The sequence below is a fragment of the Erigeron canadensis genome, chromosome 6, assembly GCF_010389155.1.
Source record: "Erigeron canadensis isolate Cc75 chromosome 6, C_canadensis_v1, whole genome shotgun sequence".
NCBI classification, from domain to species: Eukaryota; Viridiplantae; Streptophyta; class Magnoliopsida; order Asterales; family Asteraceae; genus Erigeron; species Erigeron canadensis.
In genome coordinates, this window is record NC_057766.1 from 25,340,436 (window position 1) to 25,350,410 (window position 9,975).

At 28.6% G+C, this 9,975-nt stretch overlaps 1 protein-coding gene across 1 annotated transcript; it reads left to right on the forward strand.

Moving 5' to 3' along the window:
- Window positions 1-668: 668 nt before the first annotated feature.
- On the forward strand, window positions 669-4,180 carry LOC122603747 (short-chain dehydrogenase ptmH-like). The gene is made up of 3 exons (XM_043776538.1): window positions 669-1,088; window positions 1,625-1,784; window positions 3,662-4,180. The coding sequence occupies exons 1-3, from the start codon at window positions 746-748 to the stop codon at window positions 3,996-3,998; spliced, it is 840 nt and encodes a 279-aa protein (XP_043632473.1). The 5' UTR covers window positions 669-745; the 3' UTR covers window positions 3,999-4,180.
- The last annotated feature ends 5,795 nt before the right edge of the window (window positions 4,181-9,975 follow it).

Consider the following 9,975-nt stretch of genomic DNA (forward strand, 5'->3'; position numbering starts at 1 on the left):
TCGCCGATCTGACCCTGATTTATGAGTTCTCCAACATAAAAGTAGCTCATATGTAAACTGTAAACGTTGATATTTGTGTATTACCAATTTTTTTTCTTATATTATATTCAACAAATAATAGATAAATTATGGGTTTATTTTCAAAAATAAAGTTTTTGACAGATATAAGCTTAAAAAATATGATTTGTATCTGTCCAAATTAATATTTTTAAGTAGTACAAAAAGGCTTATTTGGTTTTTATTAATGTAATCTTAAGTTTGTTTTTAATAATGTATATTAGGTTACTATATTAGTGTATTTTTTAATCTTTCTGTTTTTATATCATTTGATTATATCATTTGATAAAAAGTAGTTAAAAAATAATTTATATGATTTATGAAAGTAATAAAAAAAATAAATAAATGTGTTTTTAACTTATTATTGTTCTACATTCATAACAGCTTAAATCTGGTGAAATGATACTTCAGCCATACTTCTTATATCCGCTTTAGGGGAAATTGAGTACTGTTTTTAACTTTTTTTTTTTTTTTTTAATTACATTTTATCGGCCAATGAAACTAGGAAAAAAAAAACAAACTGTTGAACTAAATGCATACCGAAAGTCCGAAACCTACTTTTAGCCACCTGGGGCCCCGACATTACTAACTCTATATAGACAGACTATAGATATAGATATAGATACGAACACCCTATCTCTATAGTTTTTACCACCAAAATCCCCGATCACAAATTTTCTGTTTTTTAATGGAAACTTTGCAACAAAAACAAGTAGTTTTAATAACAGGGTGTTCATCAGGGGGCATAGGAAATGCCCTCGCACGCGCATTCGCAGCCCGGAACTGTCTGGTTGTTGCGACTGCGCGTGCAATCAGTTCCATGTCGGATTTAAATGGTGACCCAGATGTGTTTTTTCTACAAGAACTTGATGTGTTGTCTGATGCAAATGTTTTACAAGTTGTATCTAATGTTATTGATAAGTTTGGACGGATTGATGTTGTTGTTAATAATGCTGGTGTTCAATGTCTTGGACCTCTTGCCGAAATTCCTTTGGATGAAGTTCAACATACGTTTAACACGAATGTTTTCGGTATGATTTGTTGTTGGATTTTGTTATGTTTTGATTTGAAAGAAAAAGAAGATGGTAATATGTGCATATATGCCATTTTTTATAGAAAGGTTGATTTATATTTGTTCTATAAGTATTTGATGCACAACTGTCTTTGTGTCGTTTTCTTGTTCATTTCTAATTGATTTGTTTTATGATTATTTGATGTTAATGATATATAGTGTATTTTTGTTGTATATTTATTGTGCAATAACCGATCCCACATGAAAAGAAAGAAGGGAAATTTGGTAACCTTATAAGGATCGTGGGCTCGATATTAGGAGGGAGTTTGAGTGATTAAGTTTGTAACTATACTTGTCTTAAATGGAAAGAAAAATGAAGTATGATCACCTTATGAGGCTTGACACTTGAGTTATAGGATTCAAGTTAGATGAATTGAAAGATTATAAGTTTTTGACAGATAGGAAAAGTTGAAAGGTAAGTCTTATAGATGAAAGTAAGATCTGCATTCATATACAAAACAGAACCAAAGATAATGTATTGTACAATATTTGTAGGTTCAATGAGGTTGATCCAAGCAGTGGTTCCTCACATGGCATCAAGAAAAAAGGGAAAGATTGTGAATATTGGAAGTGTGACTGTTATGGGACCTGGACCATGGTCAGGAGTGTACACTGCATCTAAAGCTGCTATACATGCGCTAACGGATACATTAAGGTTTGTTTTCATAAAACTTTTACCCCATGGCTATACACGTTTCACCCCTCCCCCAAACACCCAGCTTTAGCTTGTTCTTTTTTTGGCTTTAGATTTTAGATAAAAACGATCATAACCAAAATCATTTAAGTCACTGTCATGTATTAGAATGCAAAAGCTAAGTTGAATCTATGGCAGATGTAATTCTAAAAGGTTACAGGGATGTGATCATCCAAGTCACTTATGAGTAGCCCTCTCATTTTGATTACATATTTAAAAGAGATTTACCCACTTAAGAATCGTGAAATTTATGTCACTCTTGTTCAGTTCAAGCTGTGCGATTGGTCAAAGTTAGGACAAGAATACACCAGATGAAGATTTTAAAGGATCAAAGATTAAGATCCCAAATTTCTATGATGACTTTTGCACATAGATTGAATAATAGCGGATGGAAATGATCTAATCAATACTATTACTAGAGTACAAATAGGTGATTTATTAGTTCTTAGGCAGGTATATAGTTGGAAAAAACCGTGAAATAACAACTATGTAAATCTATGTTCCTGTGAATGATGGGTGAGAAGTAAACTCAATTTGGATTGCTTTTATACTTCGTTACAAAGATCCAACTCCCACAAAACGTACTTTTTGGTGCTATTTCCATGGCCATATCCATCTATTTCCACCTAAAACATAGAATCAATGGCATTGTTTCGATGTTTACACTTCCAAGTATAGTTCCTTTGGGTTGTCAGAGCAAGTGGCCATACTTATAAGATCATAGGCCTAAGAGATACAACCTCTCAAAGCCTCTAAACCTTGGTGGTTCCATCGACAGTGGAATTTGAGTTAAAGCAATCATGTAAGAATATATCGTGTTGGCAGGGTTGCTCTGCGGTATCACAGCCATGTGAGGAATCTTGTAATCAGTTGGTTAATGCTCCAAAGTAAATTCAATCGATCACATATGTTTGTAATTAGGTGACATTAAATGACACAACCATCCATCCATCAGCCATGGGATACCACCTATAATTATTTAGTTTTATTTTATGTACATTTTGTTGTGATAGTGCAAGTTAGTAGATTGAAAGTGCTTGTAGAATATACTCCTCAAGTCATTTTGTGGTTTTTTACAACTGGCCGAAGTATTTTATACTTGTGATACCAGCAGATACATTGATGGAACGTCATATGTATCTTACATGATACTTGTAAGCTTCAAAATGTCATATAAATTATCTAGGGCCAAGCCTATTACCATTATAGATGCTGAAATGTTTAACCATTTACATCTTTTGAAAAGTAAACTTGAATGTATTCTTTCATTGGCATCGAATTTTTTTTTAGAAACTACTAAAGTTTGTAAGCTTCGAGGGCTGTAGGACTTAAGCCAGTAACCTAACAAATTACTCAGAGTTCTGCATTTGGAAGTATAAAAAATGGGCATCAATTCCTTGTTTGTGTAAGAAATAATGGAGTTAGCACTTGCAGGCAACTAGGCAAGTCTATGTAGGAATCTAAAAGCTAATATATCTTTTATACTTTTTCCCCTCTGTACTTAAAGGCTTACATGAGATACATTAACTTATGGGCTTCAGTTGATTTAAGTTAGCAACCAGCCTTGGGTAGCTTATGTGAATTTCATTATTTTTCCCTTTAATTAACTGAAGGTGAATACACCAAGGAAGTAAAATTTATGATCTTTGCTTGTTGATGCGCCTTCTATTATCACTGTGCAATGGCCTTCCTTGGACTTATATTGCCTACTGGATCATTTCAAATTTTATTAGTTTATTTAAAATCATAAAAAGGTTATCTCATTCAATAGTTGGAGTGGGCATACATAATCAGTTGTCTATTTTAGATAACAACTAACCAACTTTTGAATTGAACAGGTTGGAACTGAAGCCGCTTGGTATCAATGTAATCAACGTTGTACCTGGAGCAATCAGATCAAATATTGGAAATTCGGCTGCAGCAAACTACAATAGGTTTCCTGAATGGAAACTGTACAAGAAATATGAAGCTGCAATCAAAGAGCGGGCCTATTTTTCACAAGGTCCAAAGGCAACCCCAGCGGAAGAGTTCGCAAAGAAAACAGTAGATGCAATCATGAAAGAAGATCCTCCTTCTTGGTTCTCTTCGGGTCAATACTCCACTATAATGGCTATCATGTACCACATGCCTATATTTGTTAAGGATTTTCTTCTAAAAAAGGCTATGAAATGTTAGTTTCTATATCTGTAACATGTTTTGCAGCATACTTGTACATTTCTGTAACATACTCTAGTGTCTGGATAAATGTGTTGCTAAAAGTTGCATTTTAGCAGGTACATTGCTCAAATGTAATGACGTGTTCATTGTTTCGTAATGTTACTCTGGAAATCAAGTTGTAAAGAAAATATTTTGCATAATTGATCATTGTCCCCATAAAATTTATGTTTCTTGCCAATGAAACTTATATCCAACACTTTTTATAGTTGTTCATTGTTGATCACATAGTAGTGACATAGACATTCGTCCCATTTATATAAAATGGGTCAAATTTTCATCTAATTTTAACAGAATAAACTAAAAATTCCATCTAATTTTACTAGATATTTATTTAATATCTAACAACTATCTTTTGGAAGCATGGTCGAAAGTAATCACTGATTGAAGAGGTACCATGACTTTTGTGCTGGTGGATGTGCCATGAATATGATTTGGTGTAATTTTCTTTTAATTACTGTAAAGTTTTAAAGTAAACCCTTAAAAAACAGGTCTCAAATCTCATGAAAAAGACTTCTGGTTCGTTTTTTTAGTCATTAAGTGTTGAGTGTATTAAGTGTATAAATGTATAATTAATGTCTATATGTATTAAGTAAAAGATATACAATTGACGGTTATTTTTATTTATTAAGTGAAAAAAGAAACATGAAATTTAACTTAATTAACGGGGCCTTTGTGTTCTTAACTCATTATTCTTGTCGTTAAATAAAAGATTGGACTGCTCGTCAAAAGAAACAATCATGCATCATACTCTCGCGATACTCGGACCGAGGCACTCGCAATTCATCCACGAGTTATGTAATCTTATTTGGTTTCTTTTTCATGTAGAGCACCTAATAATAATTATATATGCATCGATCTTAATTTGCGATCTTAATTTGGATAGGCATACATAGGTTGTCTTTTTATTTTTAATAAATATAAAGATCAATGGTAACATAACATGGGTTAATTTGTTCTCAAGTTAAAAGGTAAGTTGTTAGACTCTGAGTTGACTCGTACTAGTAGAGTCAGAACAAGTTGAAGGTTATAACCAATGACGGATCCAACCCTCTAGCATGGTGGGGAATGGACCAACCTCAAAACTTGTTTATTGGTTTTAAAGAAAATTTATTTTTATTAGACCCTTTAAAGAAATACTCCGTAGCTGGAAAAAAGCTATAACATGATTTTTAATGGAAAAGAAAAAAATTACAGATGGTTTTGGTAAAGAAGATGACATGTTTTATGAGCTTTTTATTTACACCCCTTATAGTTTCTGACAATATCAATCTGACTCTCACTTTATTAGACATTTGACGTATATTACCCTTGCTCAAATCTTGTACCAAAATCAAATGTACAACCTTATTTATTAACAACAGTTTAGGCTAATTAAACCTCTTTAATTAAGTCCATTTTTGCTAATTAGTTTTTTTTTAAACATATAAGTCATAAAAAAATGATTTAGAATTAATGTCAAAAGATAATGTAAAATTTGTATAATATATCTACCAATATATATATATAACAAAGTCCTAAATTCATTCCTAAATAAATAAGATTCCTTAGATGAATTTCATCTTTGATTTAGAACCATTAAATCAAATTTAATTATTTTAACTTTGTAAAATGACAATATTAATACTTATACTTTATATGATTAAATAGAAAACACCCTTTTAAATCATATACCATAAATAAATATAAATATTTATTATAAATCATGATCGTGAATAATTATTATAACAACATCACACGTAAAACTTCTCTTCTAATTAATGTGCCATAAATAAATGATAATAATATAATATAGTAAAAAAAAAATAATAATAATAATAATATATGTACACCATTAACCATATTTATAACCAAAAAATAGTTTTAATATGTTTATTCTAAAAAACATCCACACCGTCAAACCCATTTTTCATATCTTTTACTTTTCATGGTTTTTGGCTATTACGGAGTATTCATCTTCCTTTTAAGACTAAAATAGGTTTTTAACTTTTTTTTTTTTTATTTGGATGATTTCCAACTTTGATTTATGGTCACTAGATCATATTATTTAATTTCTTAATTTGTTAAAAACAATATAAATCCTCACCCTTTAAATAATTAGTCAAAATATATTCATTTTAAATAAATATTAGTGATGAAAAGTGTAAATTAGTATATATTGGAAAGCAAAAAAAGTATAAATCATGCTTTGTCAAAATATACCCTTATTAACTATTGAAATTTCGACTTTCATTAACCCCTCGTATCGTCCTCTCCTTTTTGAACAAAAAGTAATGCTACATGTTATAATTAGTCTCTACGTCTCATGCCAATTGTTTTACAGAGATCATTCCAAAAGTAAAATCTGATTATGATTTTATTTTGTTAATTTGGATGATTGGCTGATCTTGTCTTCTTATTAACCTTTTCTTAGATATTTGTTTAATTTACCTTTCTCAATTTTTTAAAATTTAATTTTAATTTAATAAATTCAAATAATGGTCATTTATTAAAAAAAATAATTCTTATATTTTATAATTGTAAAAATAATTACTTTAATGATATAATCATAAAAATTAAATTTAAATTAAGTAAACACGACATTAATCCTTTCATTTTAGATAATTAAACTTTGTGTATTTAATTGGTATTAATGTATATAATGAAATATATATATATATATAATTGGAATAACAAAAAAGTCTAGCATACTTTTAATGATGGATATATATATATATATATAAATGTTAAGTTTTTTTTAATTTAACATTAATATTTTACTGTAAATAAACAAATAAAGAACTATTGTAATCAAAAATTAGTTTTTCACAATTGACTTTATCATTATATTGAAATAAAAAAAATTTTAACATCAACAATATATTGAATTTGATTAAATATTTTTCAACAGTTATAAAGTGCCCCATAGATTGCCAAAATGGGTTATGTCGACCATTCAGTTCAAAATGTAAACACAAAAACATAAAATAAATAGTGTTATTAAATAGGGTAAAAGTTATCACAATACTACTTAACAAACTTCAAACTTTGAAATTTCATCATAGGATCTTCATTACAAATACCTTCTACCAATATATATATATATATAGGGTAACACTTCGGTGAGAACAGTTTTAAAATAAGACTGGTGAGAACACTTAAAAAACATCATTTTGATGCATTAAAAGTCCATAAAACTAACATAGTGCATAACTAATTATCATTATTTAAGTGTTTAACAACACATTGGCCTGTCAAAATCAAGAAAATCATGTTTTTTATTTTGTGCATCCATTTTGGATGCATATTCTTCAAAACGATGCATCCACCCAAAAACATGATTTTTTCGATTTTGACGGATCAATGTGTTGTTAAACACTTAAATAGTGATAATTAGTTATGTACTATGTTAGTTTTATGGACTTTTAATGCATCAAAATGATGTTTTTTAAGTGTTCTCACCGTTTTTTTTTAAGACTGTTCTTATTTGATTGTTCCCCTATATATATGTATATAAATGAGATATATATATATGAGAAAAGAGAATATGGACCGTTAATCATGTAACTTGGGTGAATAACCACTAACATGTTAATTTTTTAATAATTTGTATAAATGATCGTGCCCCCATGTATTTTATTATTAAAAATTAAGATGGAGGGTTTTTCACCCACATTAAATACATAAACAGCTCTATATTTCCTTCTCATATATATATATATATATATATATATACGTACATATACCAGTCCTAATACTCGTACGATGTACGACAACTATATAGATTGTATTATAAAGAAATTCGAATCACATATATGATTCATGAGTATGGTTAAAGTAAACCAATTATTGAAGCTTTATAATAAACAATAATGATTAATATAATACGGAGTATATGTTTAGTTAGAGTTTTGGATATACCTTAAATATTTAGAATCACGTCAAAATCGAAACTTGTAAGCATAGTCCTAATACCTGTACGATGTACGACAGATATATAGATTGATCATATAGAAATTCGAATCATGTATATGATTCATGAGTATGGTTAAAGTAAACCAATTACCGAAGCTAAATTATACGAGTAATAAACAGTAATGATTAATATAATATATGTTTAGTTAGAGTTTTGGATATAACTTAAATATCTAGAATCACATCAAAATCGAAGGTTGTAAGCATAGTGGACGACACAAATAACCTTGTGATTTCGGATCGTAAACTCAAAATTTTGAATTATTCATATTAATAACTTATTATAAGTAACATAAGTAATAGGAGTTGAATAATTGAAAAAGAAAATGAGACAATTTTATTAGTGAAAAAAAATCAGTCAAACGAGGTTATAATGTGTTTTGTATTTATAAGTCAAGAGTTAGAGTTTAATTCTAAGTCTAAGTCTAATAAGAAAAACTAATTTAATAAAATAAATAATTTAAAAAAGATACGTGTAGATCAAGGATTACGTCACGTGTCATTTAAAGAACATCTTATTCCTGTTTTAGTTTATTGGTCGATAGGATATAGATAAAAATAAAAAATTAAATATATTTTATTTTTTTAATTTTTAAATTTTATGCATGTAATTTGATATGTATTTTATTCTATATTTTTGTAAGTATTTAATTTAAGAAAAGTATATTATTCAACTAAACATTATTTAAATCAAAGTACAATTAAACACAAGGACATGATTTTTTTAGATAGTTATGAGCTGATAATATAGCACCTAAGAACATTTAATTTCACAAAACTTTATAATTAATCAATTTCAAAAACAAATCATTATTAAAAGTGTAATCATGTATGTTGTTGGTAATTTGGTATAATTATTGAGAATTTTACTATTATGCTAAATAAATTTTTTATTTAATAACGCAGACTGGCTGACTACTTTTACAGAGTTAAATGTTGTGAAAGGAAAAAAAAAGTTATGGATGCATACCTTAAATATAACATCAAATGACATATTTATATGCATCTCAGTTAAATGTCATCCAATCTTTGCTACGTGAATGATTTTGTGACCTTTGCATAAAAAGAATTATTTAATAGTCACCGTTGTGTTATTGCTTCCTATAACTAGCAACAAACTTTTTCGTCGCCAGTTAGAGAAAAAACAACTCACATAAACGACAACCACCAACGCTTGAGGATGTACCTTATTATTATTATTATTTTATGTTTATCTAATCTCAAGGTTGATAAGCTGACTTCTACACCCAACTTTGTCTTCTATATTTGTTCTTCGTTTCCAATTTAGATCAAATGCTATAATCTACATTAATGTATCTTGAATAATCACTTCTTAAACTTATTACATCAATACATGTGAATATTAGGTCAGCTTAGAGATCCAAGATGATCTAATTAAGAGAGCATAAATTGACTAAGTTCAAAACTAAAGACTTAGACACTTTTTTTTTGAACGGCTAAAGAACATTATTTTACATTGTTTGTATATCCTACTAAACATGTATATCCTACTAAACAAATTTGATACATAAATTTTTTTAAATAGTAATATCATCATTTTCGACTTATCTTGTCTATAATTAGTAAGTATGTTATTATAAAAACTTAATATATTTATCTCGCGTATTACGCGGGAAAATAATCTAGTAAATTTATAAATCAATAAAAATTCATGAAACAAAAAAGTTAATATTAATGAATATTATAAAAATCAAAATCTTATGGAAAAAGAAGTAACAAAATTGTCGAAAACTTTATATAATTTGGTATGTCTAACTTTTGACATAGTGTTTATCTCCACAAATTGTAAGTATACAATTTTTTTTTGCACGACACAATATGCAAGTATAACTATATCAATGTGTTGTTTGTTTAAAAATATATTAGCATCAAAAAGTTCAGGATCGGCCATGCGGTTTTGTTGTTGATTGGTAAAAAACTTTGGTGCCCCTCATACTCAAATACCTGAATCCGCCACTAGATC

Coding starts and splice junctions, on each gene's coding strand:
- LOC122603747 (XM_043776538.1), top strand. CDS start 746: ATGGAAACTTTGCAACAAAAACAAGTAGTTTTAATAACAGGGTGTTCA. Junction 1,089..1,624: donor GTTTAACACGAATGTTTTCG/GTATGATTTGTT, acceptor CAATATTTGTAG/GTTCAATGAGGTTGATCCAA. Junction 1,785..3,661: donor GCGCTAACGGATACATTAAG/GTTTGTTTTCAT, acceptor TGAATTGAACAG/GTTGGAACTGAAGCCGCTTG.